This window comes from Micropterus salmoides, unplaced genomic scaffold (genome assembly GCF_014851395.1).
Source record: "Micropterus salmoides isolate LMB-PRFRI ecotype aquatic unplaced genomic scaffold, ASM1485139v1 Ms_hic_scaffold_9, whole genome shotgun sequence".
Taxonomy (NCBI): domain Eukaryota; kingdom Metazoa; phylum Chordata; class Actinopteri; order Centrarchiformes; family Centrarchidae; genus Micropterus; species Micropterus salmoides.
In genome coordinates, this window is record NW_024044681.1 from 3,421,788 (window position 1) to 3,444,528 (window position 22,741).

Consider the following 22,741-nt stretch of genomic DNA (forward strand, 5'->3'; position numbering starts at 1 on the left):
AGCTTTGTCAATATTGTTGTTTTACATTCATGCTGATGAAGCTGAATTGAATTGGTGCAGTGACCTGGTCTCACTGGGCCACATGTTCTGGTCATGTCGCTCTCTGGTTGATTATTGGAGCTCAATATCTGACGCCAGATGTGACACGACTGTACGGCCCAACGTCTCAGACGGCTGTAACATCGCAGCGTGCAGGAAAGAGCCGAAGCCGCAGATTGATTCTCCTCACATGGACTTGGGATAAACCGCCACCCTCTGAACGACAGACACCAGAGAAGATGAATTAGGTTTGATAAATCTGAGCGTATCTGTTCAAACGTCACAGTGGCTTCTTCCATCCACATGTTGCTGCGCTGCAGTAATTAAGTGCATTTACTCAAGTACTGTACTTAAAATTTGAGCTACTTTACTTGAGTATTTTCTTTTCACGCCTCTTTCTCCTTCTGCTTCATCTGAGAGGGAGATGTTGTTCTTTTTACTTCACTAAATTTATCTGACAGCTTCAGCTTCTTCCCACAAAACACATGAAGAGTTTATAAATATCATGTTTAGTTATAAATGAACTCCAGCAGTTATAAAGTTCAGCTGACAGAGAGATTAACTGGCTACCATTTGTAATAATGTTGAACTTTGTACTGTTGCGTAGTGAAGGAGTCACTCTGGGCTCTGTAACTCCGGTATGACATAAACCAGCGACGTGTCCAGTCACACAAACAGCTGTGTGCCTTTTTAAAATCCTGCCTGATCAATTGAATTAATTAAAATGAACTGAATCAGGATCTTTGGGAAATGTCAAAGAAAATGAGAGCGAACAGGATGCACCTGAGCTCGATTTCATTTTTTAATTGTGAATAAATTGGCGAAACCACACAAAGGCTCTGCATGTTTCATACAGGAGAAATCGGTAACGATGGATCCTTATCGCGTTAACGGGTTCAGCTGAAGTCCGATCCACCTGCTGCAGCTCAGAGTCTCGGATCTCCTTTTGACGTCAAACTGACGTTACTCCGGTTCCTCCGCTCCCGGATCGACCCGCTCTCATAAACTCGCTGTCAGATATACGTTGTGTGTTGTAACGTCATCAGTAGCTGTTCTGATCCGCCGTGTCGGCTCTGTTTCAGGTGGAGGTGGAGGTCTACAGGAGACTCCAAGAAGCTGCCGGGCCTCGGAGACCCGGACATCGACTGGGAGGAGAGCGTCTACCTGAACCTCATCCTGCAGAAGGTGAAAACTACCGCAACACTGTCCCGCTCACAGTGGTGGCGATGGACACGACTTCAGCTTCAGACGCACAAAAACACTTTCATGTCACACTCATCATGCGAGGCGTGACTGCCCACATCAGATTTCTCTGAGAACAGTACGCTGGCGTACGGAGGTAAACGTGGAGGCCTCAGAGGTTAGCTCCTGCTAGTTTCATCGCCCTCTACCGCTTTCCGGCTTCTGACAAATCTTCACAACTTTGTCCTTTTCATCGTCTTCATTACAGTTTCCTGCGCCGTACGGCCTTACAGCTCTCTCTCTACTGTTTCCGCCCGAACTCGCTCTAGAGTTAAGCAGGGACGTCACGATACCAGAAATTTAGTAGTTGTTAAAGCTACATAATAAATCCAGAGTACTTCAACACACGCTGCTTTACTAAATGATCAGCTCAGTGACTGTAAAACAGCAGCAGAGGTCACACACACGTCTGCTCAGCCTTTAAATGTCCTGACGTGGTGACACCATCAGTCCAGAAATGACAGATGACACAGACGGTACAGTGAGGGATGGCAGCCAACTCCGAGCTTGGCTGTAAACGTGTACCTGTAAACGCCAGCGGTCTCTGACTAAAGTCCCCGTAAGTTTCTCCACACACGACTCTTACTGTTTGTCTTTTCGATGAGTCGCCGCGGAGCTGCAGCTGCACTTGTCACCATCTTCCGCGTTTTGCGTCCCCGTTAACTTTGGTACCTAGAAAAACAAGCACCTTCATTATTACAGAAGTATCTGTTATCGTGACATCCCGATCTGACCGTCCACACTGAGGTCGCATATTTTTTTAAAATTCCAGGCTGCATCTGGTGGATCCCAAATCTGAGCTGAGATTCTTGTTCACTTTAGGGTTGCACGATATTGCTTTTCTGTCCGTTCTTTTCTTTTAGTTTCTCTCTCTCAAAGTACGCACATGCATCACGTGGCGTGCTCCAAGGTGAATTTTTGTGTACTGGACCCGTGTGCTCACGCTCACACGTGACAGGGCAACTGGCCAATGAAACATGGTCATTCTACAGCTGTTTGAAGCGCGTCGCTCCACAAAATGAACAGAAGAGTTAATATATTGTTCACACTGTTAGAAACACATCAGGTCTGAACAAAAACACCGCAGTCTGAACTGTACTGCACTATAATTCATCATGATTAAAGATTAAACCCGAATATTACAGGTCACAAGTTTTGATGAGCATAAAATATCTTTTTAATGCAGATGATTTTTTTTATATTTGATGAATTTTAGAGATTTACAGACTTGAAGCATGTGGTGCGTGAGGACTTTGATTATCTACAGGAGAATACGGCCATTTGTGTTTGAGATACTTTGTCATTAAAAAGAAAACAACTTATTTTGGATATTTGTTACAAATTTCCAGGTTATTTCTTTGCAAGATGTTGAAAAACAGTCGATGTCCGTGTCTTTCGGCCAAACTGCTCGTGGAGAAGAACTTGTGTCAGGATTTCGGTGTGATTGTGTAAAATGTACTAATTAGGCCTTTTTCTGTCTTACTGGGGGACACATGGAGGGACACACAGATAGATAACTACAGTATGTACTACCAACTTTTTACTACACATTTGTATGAATACTTTACTGCACTGTGGTTTCATTTACACTTAAACATTTGACAAAGCAGTGACGGAGAAGAAAAACATCAGCTCATGAGTGTAGCAGGAGATAAGGGAGCAGTGAGACCCAAAGGTTGGCCCAAAATAAAATGTTTTAATCTCAGCGACAACGCAAAATACTTTCTGTTTACAACACAGTTTAACTTTAACTTAAGACACTAAGCAAACTGAACAAAGCAGTAACAAGGTGGCGTTCAGTCAGCGCCCACGCAAGGATAGAAAGAAGGACAGGAAGCAGGAAACAATTACCGTATTTCAGTCTGACGGCAGGTAGATTTTGTGATTATTCTTTGTCCACTGACGCCAACAGTAACCTGAAATAACTCTGCTCTCTTGCAGCTGGACTACGTGGTGACGTGTGCCGTGTGCACGCGCTCAGACGCAGGAGATATCCACATCCACAAGAAGAAATGTCAGGTAGGAAGCCGGGCCAGCGTTTATCTGAGCGGACGTTAATGAAGCTGCCGACCTTTCATCCGTTCTGTCTGTCTGACCTTTTCACAGGAAGTGTTTGCATCTCCCAGCAAACACGCCATGGACAGCAAAGGAGAGGAGTCCAAGATGAGCTACCCGAACATCTTCTTCATGATCGACAACTTTGAGGAGGTGACGTTTCTCTCCCGACTTTAACCCTTTCTGAGCCACACGGCAGCCTGTGAAATGAGCAGAGTTCGGCTAATATGACTTATGTTACTTTCACACGCACGCTGTTTAGAGATGAATCCACTGGAACAATAATGAACCTGAGGAGTCGACAAGCAGCCAAACTGGAAACATGCAGCCTCTCAGACCAGAGGATGCAAAAATAAATAAAAATAAAGCAGGTCTCTCCCGACTAACTGATATCATTTTAGTTTCTTAAGGCCTCTGGCAGAAATAAACAAATAAAGCAGGTCTCGGAGTTTCAGCTGTGCTGCTTCAGGCGCTTCAGGAAATCACGTGTAGAATTGTTGGCGGTTGAAAGATTTTTGCTGGTCGAACAAAGTTGACAACGGACGACATGTTCTTTACACCTCAGACTGTGACACAATGACGGTGATGCGTCCAGCTGTGGGAAGAACGCCTCTCTCTCCTTCTGTCCTTCATTTAGCTGAGGTGAACATCAGGTCCGGCTTCTCAGCCTGAACTCGCTCTGACCTGCAGCACCGTCACGCGTGCACGTCAAGGATGGTGGTAACGCAGTAAAGCAGCGTAACTGGGATTAGTAACCGTAATCTTCTCTTTTTGAAATAGTAATCCTGAGTTTCAACTTGCGCCTTTGCATCTCCGCCGGGATATCTCGTCTCTCCTCGTCTTTGCATGTAATGGCGCCGCCCCCAACGCGCGCCTCGCATTTGGCCTGAAAGACGGTTACTGGAGTTTTTCAAACCTGCACTGCCCTGCTGTTCAAAGGGCAGAGACACTTCATCATCCAGCTGCTAACTAACAAGTTGTGATGTATTATTGCAGAGCTGCAACAATTAGTCCATTAACCGATTAGTTGTAAATTATTTTGATAATTAATGGCTTTGAGAAAAAATGTCTAAATTCTCTGATTCCAGCTTCGTAAATGTGAATATTTTCTGCTGCTTTTGCTCTTCGGTGGCAGTAAACTGAATATATTTGGGTTGTGGAGAAAACGAGACCTTTGAGGACGTCACCTTCAGCTTTGGGAAACACTGATCGACAGTTTTCACAATTTTCTGAACCTAACAGCTAATCAAGAAAATAATCGATAATGAAAATAATCGTTAGTTGCCGCCCTATAATACTGTAAGTTCAGATCAAATTGAGCTCGTAAACATGAAGGAGTGAAACGGACTGGGAGCAGCTCAGGGGTCGGATGGTTTACTGCGATTATTGAAGTATTGATCGGGTGTAAAAAGTACATTTGTTTAAAACTGCAGCAGCTGATTGGAGGTGAATGAAGCGTAAACCTGATGCTTTTAAAAACAAGCTCCTGCACTAACACCTCGTTTTATTGGCCGACTGGAGGGAAAAACACCAGATCAGAGTTTCCTCTGCTGGAAGTCAATAAGTGTTTAAAGTCGCTCGGCTGAACCCGACGGTCCCAGGCTGTTTGTCTCTGAACTTTATCACGAGTCTGCAGAGGCCCTCGTTCAAGGCCGGTAAAGGAAATCATTCCTCTTGTGGTGTTCGTGCAGGTGTTCAGTGACATGACGGTGGGCGAGGGGGAGATGGTGTGCGTGGAGCTGGTGGCGAGCGACAAGAGCAACACCTTCCAGGGCGTCATCTTCCAGGGCTCGATCCGCTATGAGGCCCTCAAGAAGGTCTACGACAACCGGGTGAGAAGCCGTCAGCTAAATGCTGTTCGCCATCTCGCTTGACTCAAACATGTGGATGACAAGTACTTTTATTGTTTGTTTTATTTATGAAAGGTTTTTTTATTACAACAGCAGAACAAGGTGGGGCAGAAGAAACAAAAAAGAAAAGTCCAAACGCGTCCTGCTCATTTATTTGCTCGATGTTGAAACAAACGGCTCCCGGAGAAGAAAGATTTTGGTGTGATGTACTAATTAGACCCTTTCTGTGTCACTGGGGGACACGTGGAGGGACACACGGATAGAAACTACAGTTTCTGCTACTTAGAAATACGGACAATATTTTGAGAGTCGAGGTGATTAAATCCAAATTTAACACTGTTTGTGCTGCAGGTGAGCGTCGCTGCTAAGATGGCCCAGCGGATGTCTTTTGGCTTCTACAAGTACAACAACATGGAGTTTGTGAGGATGAAGGGGCCGCAGGGCAAAGGTCACGCCGAGATGGCCGTCAGCAGGGTGCCGACGGGCGACACCTCCCCCTGCGGCACCGAGGAGGACCAGGTGTCCCCCATGCACGAGAGGGTGAGGAGCACAAACACCGTGAAACCCGAGACCTCAAGTACAACTTTTGTTATTTCCACTTTCTTTACACTCCTGTTTCCAGCTTTAGTCAAGTTATTAAACCGACCTGTTAAAGTTATTCTCAGGCCTCGTCCACACTTTAGCTGCGTGTCACAAATGATCTCCGTCTATTTTAGACCACTATTATTATTATTTTTGGAAACTTAACGCTGTGTTTCTTGGTATTACTGTGGAAAAGTGTTTATTTCTCTGAGGAACACACCGCGAACGTCTTCTGGTTCCACGTTTACAACAGGGATATTCTGTGTAACGCTAAAACCTGAAGCCCTGTTGCTCTGTTGGGGTTAACAGGTGAGCTTTCTGTCTGGTCACAGGTGTCGGTCAGTTTCGCATGAAATGAAACAAGCTGAATGCCTGAGAGCCTGAGAGCCTGACTGCGTTAGATTCTATTATATACTTTGAGTCCCGTTATATAAAAAGACATTTCCACCATAAATTGGAGCAGCATTTCAGCAGAATGCAGGAAATGAAGTGTTTAATGCTCAGATTCCTCTGGGGGAGGAGCCTCAGACCCCCCACTTCACTTATTAGTTAAATATAATGATAACATTTTCACATGGGAAACATTTGTTACCTGGGAAATGAATCAATATGTTGTCATTCAGTTATGTGTTTTTAACAACAACAACAACTACAATAAATAAATAAAATAAAAAAATTCAGAAAAACATCTTTTTTTTGATGGGGGGCAATAAAGGACCTGGATGATGGATAGAGGGGGGGCGCTGACCCAAAACCACTGATGCAGCAGATTGTCTTCTCCTGTCCTACTGTCCTTCTGTCCTTCTCTCTTACTGTCCTACTGTCCTTCTCTCTTACTGTCCTTCTGTCTTTCTCTCTTACTGTCCTACTGTCCTTCTGTCCAGTACTGCTGTCCTTCTGTCCTTCTCTCTTACTGTCCTTCTGTCCAGTACTGCTGTCCTTCTGTCCTTCTCTCTTACTGTCCTACTGTCCTTCTCTCTTACTGTCCTACTGTCCTTCTCTCTTACTGTCCTTCTGTCCAGTACTACTGTCCTTCTGTGTTTCTGTACTGTCTCTCTCTTACTGTCCTTCTGTGTTTCTGTCCTTCTGTCCAGTACTACTGTCCTTCTGTCCTTCTCTCTTGCTGTCCTACTGTCCAGTACTACTGTCCTTCTGTCTTACTGTCCTACTGTCCAGTACTACTGTCCTACTGTCCTTCTCTCTTACTGTCCTACTGTCCAGTACTACTGTCCTTCTGTCTTACTGTACTACTGTCCAGTACTACTGTCCTTCTGTCCAGTACTACTGTCCTTCTGTCCTTCTCTCTTACTGTCCTTCTGTGTTTCTGTCCTACTGTCCAGTACTACTGTCCTTCTGTCCTTCTCTCTTACTGTCCTTCTGTCCAGTACTACTGTCCTTCTGTGTTTCTGTACTGTCTCTCTCTTACTGTCCTTCTGTGTTTCTGTCCTTCTGTCCAGTACTACTGTCCTACTGTCTCTCTCGTACTGTCCTTCTGTGTTTCTGTCCTTCTCTCTTACTGTCCTTCTGTGTTTCTGTCCTTCTGTCCAGTACTTCTGTCCTTCTCTCTTACTGTCCTACTGTCCTTCTGTCTTACTGTCCTTCTGTCTTACTGTACTACTGTCCTTCTGTCTTACTGTACTACTGTCCAGTACTACTGTCCTACTGTCTCTCTCGTACTGTCCTTCTGTGTTTCTGTCCTTCTGTCCAGTACTGTCCTTCTGTCCTTCTCTCTTACTGTCCTTCTGTCTTACTGTCCTACTGTCCTTCTGTCTTACTGTCCTACTGTCCAGTACTACTGTCCTTCTGTCTTACTGTCCTACTGTCCTTCTGTCTTACTGTCCTACTGTCCAGTACTACTGTCCTTCTGTCCTTCTCTCTTACTGTCCTACTGTCCAGTACTACTGTCCTTCTGTCTTACTGTCCTACTGTCCAGTACTACTGTCCTTCTGTCTTACTGTACTACTGTCCTTCTGTCTTACTGTACTACTGTCCAGTACTACTGTCTTTCTGTCCTTCTCTCTTACTGTCCTTCTGTCCAGTACTACTGTCCTTCTGTGTTTCTGTACTGTCTCTCTCGTACTGTCCTTCTGTGTTTCTGTCCTTCTCTCTTACTGTCCTTCTGTGTTTCTGTCCTTCTGTCCAGTACTACTGTCCTTCTGTCCTTCTCTCTTACTGTCCTACTGTCCTTCTGTCTTACTGTCCTTCTGTCTTACTGTACTACTGTCCTTCTGTCTTACTGTACTACTGTCCAGTACTACTGTCCTACTGTCCTTCTCTCTTACTGTCCTACTGTCCAGTACTACTGTCCTACTGTCTCTCTCGTACTGTCCTTCTGTGTTTCTGTCCTTCTGTCCACTACTGTCCTTCTGTCCTTCTCTCTTACTGTCCTACTGTCCAGTACTACTGTCCTTCTGTCCTTCTCTCTTACTGTCCTACTGTCCAGTACTACTGTCCTTCTCTCTTACTGTCCTACTGTCCAGTACTACTGTCCTTCTGTCTTACTGTCCTACTGTCCAGTACTACTGTCCTACTGTCCAGTACTACTGTCCTTCTGTCCTTCTCTCTTACTGTCCTTCTGTCCTTCTCTCTTACTGTCCTTCTGTCCTTCTCTCTTACTGTCCTACTGTCCAGTACTACTGTCCTTCTGTCCTTCTCTCTTACTGTCCAGTACTACTGTCCTTCTGTCTTACTGTCCTACTGTCCAGTACTACTGTCCTTCTGTCTTACTGTACTACTGTCCTTCTGTCTTACTGTCCTACTGTCCAGTACTACTGTCCTACTGTCCTTCTCTCTTACTGTCCTTCTGTCCTTCTCTCTTACAGTACTACTGTCCTTCTGTCTTTCTCTCTTACTCTCCTTCTGTGTTTCTGTCCTTCTGTCCAGTACTACTGTCCTACTGTCTCTCTCTTACTGTCCTACTGTCTCTCTCTTACTGTCCTTCTGTGTTTCTGTACTGTCTCTCTCGTACTGTCCTTCTGTGTTACTGTCCTTCTCTCTTACTGTCCTTCTGTGTTTCTGTCCTTCTGTCCAGTACTACTGTCCTTCTGTCCTTCTCTCTTACTGTCCTTCTGTCCTTCTCTCTTACTGTCCTTCTGTCCAGTACTACTGTCCTTCTGTCCTTCTCTCTTACTGTCCTTCTGTGTTTCTGTCCTTCTGTCCAGTACTACTGTCCTTCTCTTACTGTCCTTCTGTCCAGTACTACTGTCCTTCTGTCCAGTACTACTGTCCTACTGTCTCTCTCTTACTGTCCTACTGTCTCTCTCGTACTGTCCTTCTGTGTTTCTGTCCTTCTCTCTTTCTGTCCTTCTGTCCAGTACTACTGTCCTTCTCTCTTACTGTCCTTCTGTCCAGTACTACTGTCCTACTGTCCTTCTCTCTTACTGTCCTTCTGTCCAGTACTACTGTCCTTCTGTCTTTCTCTCTTACTGTCCTTCTGTCTTTCTGTCCTTCTGTCCAGTACTACTCTCTTACTGTCCTACTGTCCTTCTCTCTTTCTGTCCTTCTCTCTTTCTGTCCTCCTGTCCAGCACTGCTAGAGACGAATGAAGACCAGCAGAGATGTCTTTGCGTGGAGCGACGAGGTGGAACATAAATATCTGAAAACAGATCAAAGTTCTTTCCAAGACGTTTTGTGTGCAAATGAGGTGAAACTCATTTTATCAGGATATTTCTGTTCCACCCGCCTGCATGAACTTCTATCCTGCAGGCTTCATTAGAAAGACTTTAAAAGACTCCGTCTGGTGTTTCGCAGCCTGAATTTACAAACTTCCCGTCAGTCAGTTTACAAGCGGTGGAGGTTTTCAGCAGAACCGAGGAGCAGTTTCACTTCCTGTTTGTCTGCGGCTGTCGAGCAACAGAACAGAAAACCCCGAGAGGCGACGGCGGGCAGCACGACCACGCTCCGCACAAAGACGTGAAATCAGGTCACGATCAATAATGGATGCGGCCGACTGGATCATACATCTTTTAACAGTCTGTCCTCCAGATGGATCCTCAGAGCTCAGGAGGAAGTTTTGTTTTTACCAAATCATCTGCTGACTGACCGAAATCCAGTTTCTCCGGTTTCACACATCAAATCGATCAGAGAAACACGCCGGCCTGATCGTTCAGAGCTGAAATGATCATGTGATTATTATTATAATCGATTGAAGTCGTCGTTTAAGGGAACGTGCCAAACGTTTGATCCATTTAATTTACGCCACGTGTTCACCTGAGCTGCAACACGTGTCCATCAAATACACAAGTTTCTGTTGCTCAGGCCGCCACGTTGGTGTTGGGAGAAGTATTCAGATCCTGAAAACACTCCAATACGTATTATCAGCAGCATGTACATGAAGTACGAAAGTAGAAGTACTCATGTTGCAGTAAAATGTTGCTGTCAGTGTTTCTCTTTCCAGGGGTCGGCGCATAAGTCGTTAACATGGCGGGTCGGAAACAAAGTCAAGTTGTTTCAAATCCTCGCTTAGCTCAGCCGGTAGAGTGCGAGACTCCTGATGGGAGGGTTTCATGATCGATCCCGACATCCTGCTAAGATGCTTTTTTTCTCCCTCGTGAAACAAACTGATTAGAAGGACGCTTCTGCACATGCTCACAGTAAAGCGTGAGCTGCTCTGTGTGCGTCCTGGCGTTTGATCCGCATTTTACATTTCAGAACTTCTCAAAGTAAAAGCTGACTGATATAATTATAAGTGTCGATACGCTGACCGGGGGCGGCACGGTGGCCCAGTGGATATAGACCTGTCACTGTAGGGAAGCTGACAGGGGTGGGGATGGCGCAGTGGATAAGACACATGCCTGTAGGTCGTTTTGGATAAAAGCGTCATGAATAAATGTAGCTGTAGTTCCTTTAGGATACCAAACAGCGGTATCACCGCGAGACGGTCAGGGACCAGTTGTCTGTTATAAACAGCACCGAGCAAACTGAAAACGTCCTCCCAGAACCTCGTGAGCCCTGGAGTTCCATCAGCTGACATTAATCAGCGGCAGGAAAACGGCTCTGGCGTACGGGAGCGTCGGATTACATTTCTGGTTCACAATTCCCTCGATTTGGTTTAAAATTGTAATGGAGTTGCAGAGACAGAATTTATTCTGCTTCACATCCTGTTGGTTAGTTTAATCTGCAGCTTCCTGTTTCCAGCTGACACAGGGAGGAGTTTGTTTTCTCAGAACCTAAAGGAAGTCCTGCAGGTTTTCACTAACGCCTGCAGATGCGTGGGTAACCTGAAGCTGTCAGACATGCACTTCCACTCTGCCTCTGAGGCGTGCTGGCGTATAAAGTGGAAACGTGACTCAGTATGTTGACGACGTGTCGTCCTCCAGGTGACGTCCTTCAGCACACCTCCGACCCCCGAGAGGAACCGCCCCTCCTTCTTCTCTCCATCGCTGAGGCGGAAAGTTCCCCGAAACCGAAACGCAGAGATGAAGAAGTCTCACTCGGCCAACGACAGCGAGGAGTTCTTCAGGGAGGAAGACGACGAAGGTGAAAAATAAACTGAGACGCAAACTGGCCGGCCCGGTTTTTCCTTCAGCGTCTGTTTTATTTCAGCAGGACTGTGTCGGCTTAAATCATCAGCGCTAACGATGAACCTGCTTTGTGCTTCAGATCTTCACACCACCACCAACCTCCGCTCCCGCTCTCTGTCGGGGACCGGACGCTCGCTGGTCGGCTCCTGGCTCAAACTCAACCGGACGGATGACTACTTCCTGCTCTACTCACACCTGACCTACGTCACGCTGCCGCTGCACCGCATCACCACAGGTCAGAGGTCACACGCCACAGGTCAGAGGTCACACGCACGCTGCAGCGCCTCAGGTCAGAGGTCACACGCCACAGGTCAGAGGTCACACGCACGCTGCAGCGCCTCAGGTCAGAGGTCACACGCCACAGGTCAGAGGTCACACGCACGCTGCAGCGCCTCAGGTCAGAGGTCACACGCCACAGGTCAGAGGTCACACGCACGCTGCAGCGCCTCAGGTCAGAGGTCACACGCCACAGGTCAGAGGTCACACGCACGCTGCAGCGCCTCAGGTCAGAGGTCACACGCCACAGGTCAGAGGTCACACGCACGCTGCAGCGCCTCAGGTCAGAGGTCACACGCCACAGGTCAGAGGTCACACGCACGCTGCAGCGCCTCAGGTCAGAGGTCACACGCCACAGGTCAGAGGTCACACGCACGCTGCTGCGCCTCAGGTCAGAGGTCACACGCCACAGGTCAGAGGTCACACGCACGCTGCAGCGCCTCAGGTCAGAGGTCACACGCCACAGGTCAGAGGTCACACGCACGCTGCAGCGCCTCAGGTCAGAGGTCACACGCCACAGGTCAGAGGTCACACGCACGCTGCAGCGCCTCAGGTCAGAGGTCACACACCACAGGTCAGAGGTCACACGCACGCTGCAGCGCCTCAGGTCAGAGGTCACACACCACAGGTCAGAGGTCACACGCACGCTGCTGCGCCTCAGGTCAGAGGTCACACACCACAGGTCAGAGGTCACACGCACGCTGCAGCGCCTCAGGTCAGAGGTCACACACACGCTGCAGCGCCTCAGGTCAGAGGTCACACGCCACAGGTCAGAGGTCACACGCACGCTGCAGCGCCTCAGGTCAGAGGTCACACGCCACAGGTCAGAGGTCACACGCACGCTGCAGCGCCTCAGGTCAGAGGTCACACACCACAGGTCAGAGGTCACACGCACGCTGCAGCGCCTCAGGTCAGAGGTCACACACCACAGGTCAGAGGTCACACGCACGCTGCAGCGCCTCAGGTCAGAGGTCACACACCACAGGTCAGAGGTCACACGCACGCTGCAGCGCCTCAGGTCAGAGGTCACACGCCACAGGTCAGAGGTCACACGCCACAGGTCAGAGGTCACACGCACGCTGCAGCGCCTCAGGTCAGAGGTCACACGCCACAGGTCGGAGGTCACACGCACGCTGCAGCGCCTCAGGTCAGAGGTCACACGTGTTAATGCTAATATGTTTAATAATGGCTACACACAGTAAATCATGCTTAAAAAGTCGTCCTGCTTTCTACCTTAATGAAAATATTCAAGCCGTCTGTATTTATCTTGGCGTAGCCTGATGACAGATTACACAAAAACACAGACACACCTGCATTTAATAAGCAATAATTTATGGAACATCACAGATTTTCCTCCTAAATCATAATTTAATATTATAGACAACAAGGAAAGAATTTCTTTTTAAACAAGCTTTACTTATCGCAGTACTACCAGACTGAAATAAGAGACTTGTTTTATTTTTTATTTCTTGACTTACTCAGTTTCTCACTACTCAAGTGATTTTTTTAGTAAATACTTTTGTACTCAACAACTTTTTTGATCACTACTTTTACTTCTACTTGAGTACTTGTTTTTGGCTACTCTACCCACCTCTGGTCACCAGTAACTATTCCTGCTTTACTAGTAACTATTGATTAGGTAGTTCGTTAGTAACTAATTGAAATCTACGGGGCTCTGCAGTTTAGATATCATCTGTTTCATTTTTACTGGAAAGAATTAAAATGTTACTATCAACAAGCCTTTTTACTAGTAAAATACTTACCAGTAAGAATGAAAATGTTAGTAATATCCTACTAATATTTACTAGTTTACTGAATATTTAGTAGTGACTACAGGTACTAGTCTCCAACTAACAGATACTAGTTAGATGGAATAGTTGCTAGTACCGTAATATCTGAACTGCAGAGCCCCGGAGATTTCAGTGGCAAAAATATGTAATTAGTTTCTAGTAAAACCAAAAATAACTACCAGGATCTAGTCAGCAGTTTCTAGTAAAACCAAAAATAACTACCAGGATCTAGTCAGCAGTTTCTAGTAAAACCAAAAATAACTACCAGGATCTAGTCAGCAGTTTCTAGTAAAACCAAAAATAACTACCAGGATCTAGTCAGCAGTTTCTAGTAAAACCAAAAATAACTACCAGGATCTAGTCAGCAGTTTCTAGTAAAACCAAAAATAACTACCAGGATCTAGTAAAACCAAAAATAACTACCAGGATCTAGTTAGCAGTTTCTAGTAAACCAAAATAACTACCAGGATCTAGTTAGCAGTTTCTAGTAAAACCAAAAATAACTACCAGGATCTAGTCAGCAGTTTCTAGTAAAACCAAAAATAACTACCAGGATCTAGTCAGCAGTTTCTAGTAAAACCAAAAATAACTACCAGGATCTAGTAAAACCAAAAATAACTACCAGGATCTAGTCAGCAGTTTCTAGTAAAACCAAAAATAACTACCAGGATCTAGTCAGCAGTTTCTAGTAAAACCAAAAATAACTACCAGGATCTAGTCAGCAGTTTCTAGTAAAACCAAAAATAACTACCAGGATCTAGTCAGCAGTTTCTAGTAAAACCAAAAATAACTACCAGGATCTAGTCAGCAGTTTCTAGTAAAACCAAAAATAACTACCAGGATCTAGTCAGCAGTTTCTAGTAAAACCAAAAATAACTACCAGTAGCTAGTCAGCAGTTTCTAGTAAAACCAAAAATACTACCAGGATCTAGTCAACAGTTTCTAGTAAAACCAAAAATAACTACCAGGATCTAGTCAGCAGTTTCTAGTAAAACCAAAAATAACTACCAGGATCTAGTCAGCAGTTTCTAGTAAAACCAAAAATAACTACCAGTAGCTAGTCAGCAGTTTCTAGTAAAACCAAAAATAACTACCAGGATCTAGTCAACAGTTTCTAGTAAAACCAAAAATAACTACCAGGATCTAGTCAGCAGTTTCTAGTAAAACCAAAAATAACTACCAGGATCTAGTCAACAGTTTCTAGTAAAACCAAAAATAACTACCAGGATCTAGTAAAACCAAAAATAACTACCAGGATCTAGTCAGCAGTTTCTAGTAAAACCAAAAATAACTACCAGGATCTAGTTAGCAGTTTCTAGTAAAACCAAAAATAACTACCAGGATCTAGTCAACAGTTTCTAGTAAAACCAAAAATAACTACCAGGATCTAGTAAAACCAAAAATAACTACCAGGATCTAGTCAGCAGTTTCTAGTAAAACCAAAAATAACTACCAGGATCTAGTTAGCAGTTTCTAGTAAAACCAAAAATAACTACCAGGATCTAGTTAGCAGTTTCTAGTAAAACCAAAAATAACTACCAGGATCTAGTCAGCAGTTTCTAGTAAAACCAAAAATAACTACCAGGATCTAGTCAGCAGTTTCTAGTAAAACCAAAAATAACTACCAGGATCTAGTAAAACCAAAAATAACTACCAGGATCTAGTCAGCAGTTTCTAGTAAAACCAAAATAACTACCAGGATCTAGTCAGCAGTTTCTAGTAAAACCAAAAATAACTACCAGGATCTAGTCAGCAGTTTCTAGTAAAACCAAAAATAACTACCAGGATCTAGTCAGCAGTTTCTAGTAAAACCAAAAATAACTACCAGTAGCTAGTCAGCAGTTTCTAGTAAAACCAAAAATAACTACCAGGATCTAGTCAGCAGTTTCTAGTAAAACCAAAAATAACTACCAGGATCTAGTCAGCAGTTTCTAGTAAAACCAAAAATAACTACCAGGATCTAGTCAGCAGTTTCTAGTAAAACCAAAAATAACTACCAGGATCTAGTCAACAGTTTCTAGTAAAACCAAAAATAACTACCAGGATCTAGTCAGCAGTTTCTAGTAAAACCAAAAATAACTACCAGGATCTAGTCAGCAGTTTCTAGTAAAACCAAAAATAACTACCAGGATCTAGTCAGCAGTTTCTAGTAAAACCAAAAATAACTACCAGGATCTAGTCAGCAGTTTCTAGTAAAACCAAAAATAACTACCAGTAGCTAGTCAGCAGGTTCTAGTAAAACCAAAAATAACTACCAGGATCTAGTCAGCAGTTTCTAGTAAAACCAAAAATAACTACCAGGATCTAGTCAGCAGTTTCTAGTAAAACCAAAAATAACTACCAGGATCTAGTCAGCAGTTTCTAGTAAAACCAAAAATAACTACCAGGATCTAGTCAGCAGTTTCTAGTAAAACCAAAAATAACTACCAGGATCTAGTCAGCAGTTTCTAGTAAAACCAAAAATAACTACCAGGATCTAGTCAGCAGTTTCTAGTAAAACCAAAAATAACTACCAGGATCTAGTCAACAGTTTCTAGTAAAACCAAAAATAACTACCAGGATCTAGTCAACAGTTTCTAGTAAAACCAAAAATAACTACCAGGATCTAGTCAGCAGGTTCTAGTAAAACCAAAAATAACTACCAGGATCTAGTCAGCAGTTTCTAGTAAAACCAAAAATAACTACCAGGATCTAGTCAGCAGTTTCTAGTAAAACCAAAAATAACTACCAGTAGCTAGTCAGCAGTTTCTAGTAAAACCAAAATAACTACCAGGATCTAGTCAGCAGTTTCTAGTAAAACCAAAAATAACTACCAGGATCTAGTCAGCAGTTTCTAGTAAAACCAAAAATAACTACCAGGATCTAGTCAGCAGTTTCTAGTAAAACCAAAAATAACTACCAGGATCTAGTCAACAGTTTCTAGTAAAACCAAAAATAACTACCAGGATCTAGTCAGCAGTTTCTAGTAAAACCAAAAATAACTACCAGGATCTAGTCAGCAGTTTCTAGTAAAACCAAAAATAACTACCAGGATCTAGTCAGCAGTTTCTAGTAAAACCAAAAATAACTACCAGGATCTAGTCAGCAGTTTCTAGTAAAACCAAAAATAACTACCAGTAGCTAGTCAGCAGGTTCTAGTAAAACCAAAAATAACTACCAGGATCTAGTCAGCAGTTTCTAGTAAAACCAAAAATAACTACCAGGATCTAGTCAGCAGTTTCTAGTAAAACCAAAAATAACTACCAGGATCTAGTCAGCAGTTTCTAGTAAAACCAAAAATAACTACCAGGATCTAGTCAGCAGTTTCTAGTAAAACCAAAAATAACTACCAGGATCTAGTCAGCAGTTTCTAGTAAAACCAAAAATAACTACCAGGATCTAGTCAGCAGTTTCTAGTAAAACCAAAAATAACTACCAGGATCTAGTCAACAGTTTCTAGTAAAACCAAAAATAACTACCAGGATCTAGTCAACAGTTTCTAGTAAAACCAAAAATAACTACCAGGATCTAGTCAGCAGGTTCTAGTAAAACCAAAAATAACTACCAGGATCTAGTCAGCAGGTTCTAGTAAAACCAAAAATAACTACCAGAATCTAGTCAGCAGTTTCTAGTAAAACCAAAAATAACTACCAGGATCTAGTCAGCAGGTTCTAGTAAAACGGGAATAGTTACTAGTACCTAGTAATTAAGTCCTAGTAGCAAGTAGTAAGTTGTAAGGACTAAATGTCAGCGGGTTCGCCGTAGACTCACTGTGTGTCGTTTCGTCAGATATCCTGGAGGTCCGGCAGAAGCCCATCCTGATGACATAGCAGAGCTGGACTCAGAGCGTCACTACCAAGTGCCTCCTGCATCAGGCCACTGAGACCACAGCAGCGCCGCCCGGTGGCCAGAGCGACCACCGAACACCTGAAGACGAGTCGGAGGAGACGACCCGAACGCAGAGAGACTCTGTCAGAGGGGACGACAAACCAACCAGCCATCCGAGAAGTGCCTCTTCTTCTTCTTCTTCTTCTTTTCAGTCCCCTGCTGGGTCCAAGAGGTCGTCTCCACAGAAACGGGCCTGGCGTCAGGATCACATGATGTTTAAAGTATTGTTAAAAAAAAAAAAAAAAAGGCTTTGGCTGAACTCTGACCCGGAAGGTGAGGGAGGTGGAGAACGTGCGTGTTCCTGTAAATATCCTGCTGCTTTACTCACTGAGACGCCTTGACCGAAGGTTCTGCTTTCGACACGTACGAACCGCGTGGAGTTATTCTTTTTGTAAAATATTTACACTCAAGACGGCGTGAGGCGTTTTTTTTTTTGTATGAGAGGAAACGGTAAATGTGCACAGCTTCCCTCCTATAACCGGGCGAAGCGGGGGTCGCATCCCCTCCCCGTGTTTATTCAGACACGTTCACAACAGGAAATGGATTACTAGTCGCTCAGTTAACACATTTATTGACTCGTAAGTATCTGAAAGTCACCAGTGTTCATCACAACTTTGACTTCATGCTGATTATTCTGTCAGTGCTCCAATACCAACAGTAAGAAGCACACGAGAACCTGTAACCAGCACTTATTTGGTACTTTTTACTGTTTTTCTGTGATGATCAGCAGATTCATTTTCTTTTGCTCAGCTACCTGAAACATAATCCAGTTCACAGCAACAAGTAGAATATGACAACTACTTAAACAAGAACAACATGTATCTGGTAAAACTTTTATTAAAATATATATTAAAAAATATATAAAAATGACTTAAATCAAAATAAAATCATAATTTTACAAGAAATAAAAGAACCACTTTATTCTCATGTTGTGAAAGTAAAATCACAGTTTTGGGTTTTTCCCTTTAAATATTCCAACTGGCTTCAACGTTTCTGTGGCTCTTCTGATCAGTCGGTCCCAGCTGGGTGCTTTTATATGAGTGTAAGCCCCGCCCCTTCAGGTGGACCGCCACAGGACCTTATTTAGGAAAAAATATGTTCAGTAGTCAACGGCGAGAGACAACTAATGTTTTGATCCCGTTTGATTTGTGTCCTGAGCTACACACACGATGTTTGTCAAAAAGATAATTTAAAGTCAAGAAAGTCGCAGTTTGTCATAAAACGGTTGAAGTATAAGACTAACGTGACAGAAGCTAAAATCACCGATGCTAATCTTACTGATGCTACAATCACTGATGCTAACGTGACAGAAGCTAATGTTACTGATGCTAAAATCACCGATGCTAATGTACTGAAGCTAACGTGACAGAAGCTAATGTTACTGATGCTAAAATCACCGATGCTAATGTACTGAAGCTAACGTGACAGAAGCTAATGTTACTGATGCTAAAATCACTGATGCTAATGTGACTGATGCTAACGTACTGAAGCTAAAATGACATAAGCTAATGTTACTGATGCTAATGTTACTGATGCTACAATCACCGATGCTAATGTTACAGAAGCTAACATCACTGAAACTATTACTGATGCTAAAATCACTGATCCTGACATTACTATAGCTAAAGTCACTGTAGCTAACATTACTGTAGCTAATGTGACTGAAACTAATGTTACAGAAGCTAACTTCACTGAAGCTAACATGACAGAAGCTAATGTTACTGATCATTAGCTTCACTGACAATAAATCACCAACAAATCCCTGACGGTAACATCACTGAAGCTAACGTGACTGAAGCTAATGTTACAGAAGCTAATGTCACTGAAACTGTTACTGATGCTAAAATCACTGATGCTGACATTACTATAGCTAAAGTCACTGTAGCTAACATTACTGTAGCTAATGTGACTGAAGCTAACATTACTAAAGCTAACGCTAAAGAGCTTCCATGTGTAGATGACGTGATGAAAGAACCAGGAGTCGTTGGAATAAACACATCAAGTGAGAAAAATCTGTGCGTAGAACGCAGCTAACTTACCTAGCTAGTACGTTAGCTTACAATGTATATTGCACGAGACGAGAGATGTAGTTCATCGAGCGGTTTCAAAACTAACTAATCTTTTCCGTTTTACAACAAACTAAGACTTTCTTATATTTAAATTATCTTTTAAACTGACAAACATCACGTGTGAAGTTCAGGACACAATTCAAACAGGATAAAAGCATTAGCCGCTTCTCGTCGTTGACTACCGTACATGTTTTCCAAAATAAACTATGGGGCGGGAAGAAGCGAAGAGATTTACAAAAGGGAAAAATAAGAAAATAGTCATGTAAAAGTTAGTTTTAAGAATGTATCATAAACTGAGGATCTGATTAGCGACTCCGCCGTGGGGCTATTTCTGATCACATTTAGACCCATAAAGACTCAGTACTGATAAAATACAGACTTGGTTTGGTTATTAAAAAAAACTGACAAACCCGAATGAAGTTCTTATTTTTAATTTAGTTTCTTATTTTTTAGTTTGTTTGCTTCAGATTCCTTTGATGGACGCAACGGCCTCACAACATCTTGATAAATCAACTGCTCTATGTTGATTCGTTGATTTCTCACCTTTAAGTTAAGACACACACAAAAAAATAAGAAAATTCACAGTAACCCAGCTTTGACTTTTTACTGGCTTTAGTTTAAAAACTGCGACTCACAAACTGGAAGTGACTTGAAAAACTACAGAAGAGAAGGCGATTTTAAAGGGAAGCCGCCTGGATCCACGTGTGGACAGAAGAGACGAACGTGGTTTGTTTTCCGTTTGATGTCGACGTTTTCCTCAGTGTGCTCCTAAAGCCTTAAATCTGCCTGTGTGCTACTTTGGTGTTTCTTCTTTCACCTGTTGTTCATTGAAATGACCAGCTGAGGCTCCAAAGACCAGATATTATTCATGTGTTCATCAGTTAACACCACAGAGACACCAGAATCCTTCCACATGATTCTTCTTCTTCTGATAAATGTCTTTTAAAAAAATAATGCAATGCCGAAACAGTTTGTTGTAAATATAATCCAAATCTGTTCGTATTAAGAAACAAATTTCACTCAGATGCAAAGGACACTAACAGGATGGGTTTTTTTTTATTGTGAAAACCTCACGACTTTGCTCAGATTATTCAATATCTAATTTTAGAAGAATAAAGCGATTCGTATATTAATTTACAAGGAAAACATTAATAAATTAATTAGTAAAACCACTTATGAGAGCAGATAATGTGAATTTTACCTACATAATGAGTTTTTCTTTTAAAATCCCCCCTTTTTTCTTAAAATATTACTATTTTCTCACAGAAGTCAGCTTGGAATCTGTAAATCTTCTTGACTGACTTTATCAAAATTTCGAGCTCCCCGAAATATCGAGCAATGAGCATTTTCACTGTTTTTAAATATTTTGGATCTAGAAAGTAAAAACATTGTAACCCTAATGTTTCTATCTGATATTTAATTATTAGGGCTGTATGTTTATGTTCCCAACTCGTCACACATAGACGCTTGGTCAAGACCCCTCGGCATCGCTTTTGCATGTGTAGGGTGTTTTAGGCACCAAAACCCACTTGGCGGGGTTCAGGCAAAGATCATAGTCTGGTTACTTACGTGATCTTTCTGTCGACTTTTTGTTTCACATGCGAAAACGAACACCGGTCTCCTGGTTGAAAGTCCAGTTTTCGATCCACCTCCTGACTCGGATTGTTTATATACTACGCCTACTTAAGCACTTAACTATGATGCTACTGAGGGGATCCCCAGTGTGTTACAAACTGACGCCAAGGGGTCTCGACCGTGCGTCCGTATGTGGCGACTCAGAACGGGTTTAAACTCGGCTCTGTTTTACGGTCGTCCTTCAAAGATTCAGCCACATCAGATAAATGGTAATATTGCACGAATATGAAAATACTCCTAAAACTTTCTCCTGGGAACGTTTGTTTATATTTTTATCCCCCGCAAGGCAGCAACATGAAAACATCTGACATTTTTAGATTTATGGAAACTGAACCATTTGTTGTAGCTAGTAATTTTATGAATTATCGATAACCTCTTATTCTGAATTCATACAAAGTGCCCACAAGTAGTGAAAATGCACATCACAAGTGTGAAATATGAGTTCCAGAAATAAAGTCGATATTCAATTATTCAAATGAAGTTAATTTCAAACGGTCGCTGATTGTGTTAGATTTTGGTGTCTCATGTTTTCATGAGTTAACGGTGACACGAGTTGGAGTCAGTCAGCTGTTGTTATTGATCACTTCCTGTCAGTGATTGATTTGCACTCAGATCGGCCCACGGTGTTTTTCTGTGTCGTGTTTAACAGTGAACTTATTCACAGGGCACTCTCTCTCTCTGTGTGTGTTAATGCTGACGTAGTTTAGTTTCTCCAGCTGAATGTATCCACGCTGATCAATAGCAAAGACGGCTTTAACAGAGGAACGTTTGATGAGACTGTTTGCACTGTAAAACGCTTTTTGAAACTTGTTTGTTAAAGACTTTTTGTTGACGTGTTCTCACAGCTCTCATCGCGGCTTTTGTACACCGACAGTTAATGTGCACGTTGTCGTCACACTTCTGTTGCTTTCTTTCCAAACTGTGTTTATTTATTGAAATACACATTACCAGAAAAACCTGATGCCTGTGGCTTGTTTTTGTTCTCCTGATTTCTACATCCGTCATCCACGCTTCGGTTTAATAAAGATAATTACTGTACAGGCTTAAACCGACGACATGTAATGTGATTTATTGCCCTCCGCTTTTCTCAAACAACTTTTTCATTTAATGAAAATAAAAACATTTTATGAATCTCTCTCCTGCTCTCCAGAGTATAAGACTAAAGGTCAGTTTACACTTCAGCGTCATATCTACGCCGCCTCCGTACACATCGCGGCGACAGACCGCAAGAACCTTGATTGGTCGGCTTGGTAGTGTCGCATTTCCCGCTTGAGGACCGGTTCAAGGGTCGTAAGCACCATCTCCTCAGACGCCTTCTCTCGTTTCTGCATTTTAGTGATTTCACTAAAAGTAACTGCTGCCATTGTCTGTAGCAGCCTACACCACCGAAGAAGGAGGAAAAAATCAACACAGTGGGACTTAAACCCCACCGCCAGCTAGCGTTTTGGCGACGCACGAGTTTAAATGCTCAGGACGGCACGTAATTTTCCTTAAGATTAATTGTCTTTATTAGTGGGAGTTCCTCTTCTTCTTATCCTAACATTGGTTAGGAAACAAACAGCTATGGAGTCCAGAAAGGAACAAACTAAATCTGTGTTCAGAGTCCATACAGGATATTAAAACAACTAGACTCATACGTACATCACACAGCGACTTTGAAGCGTTACTGCGACTGTCCAAATAGAACACAAAAACATCGTCAGGATTGATTACATCCATCAGTATCATCAGTATTTACGAGTCTGACTCGGAGTAAACTTTAATCTGTTGATAGTTACGCAGCGTAAGAGTCTGAAGTCTCGCTCGGAGAGCTG

General features: G+C 43.1%; 1 protein-coding gene across 1 annotated transcript; it reads left to right on the forward strand.

Annotated features, from left to right (window-relative positions):
• Positions 1 to 620: 620 nt before the first annotated feature.
• LOC119895442 (uncharacterized protein KIAA0930 homolog) lies at positions 621 to 22,062 on the forward strand. Its single transcript, XM_038708576.1, is given in 10 exon segments — positions 621 to 677; positions 1,122 to 1,141; positions 1,143 to 1,224; positions 3,223 to 3,300; positions 3,388 to 3,489; positions 5,028 to 5,168; positions 5,538 to 5,726; positions 11,087 to 11,246; positions 11,370 to 11,525; positions 17,125 to 22,062. Coding segments are annotated over 10 exon segments (1,026 nt in total). The 3' UTR covers positions 17,166 to 22,062.
• Positions 22,063 to 22,741: the final 679 nt, after the last annotated feature.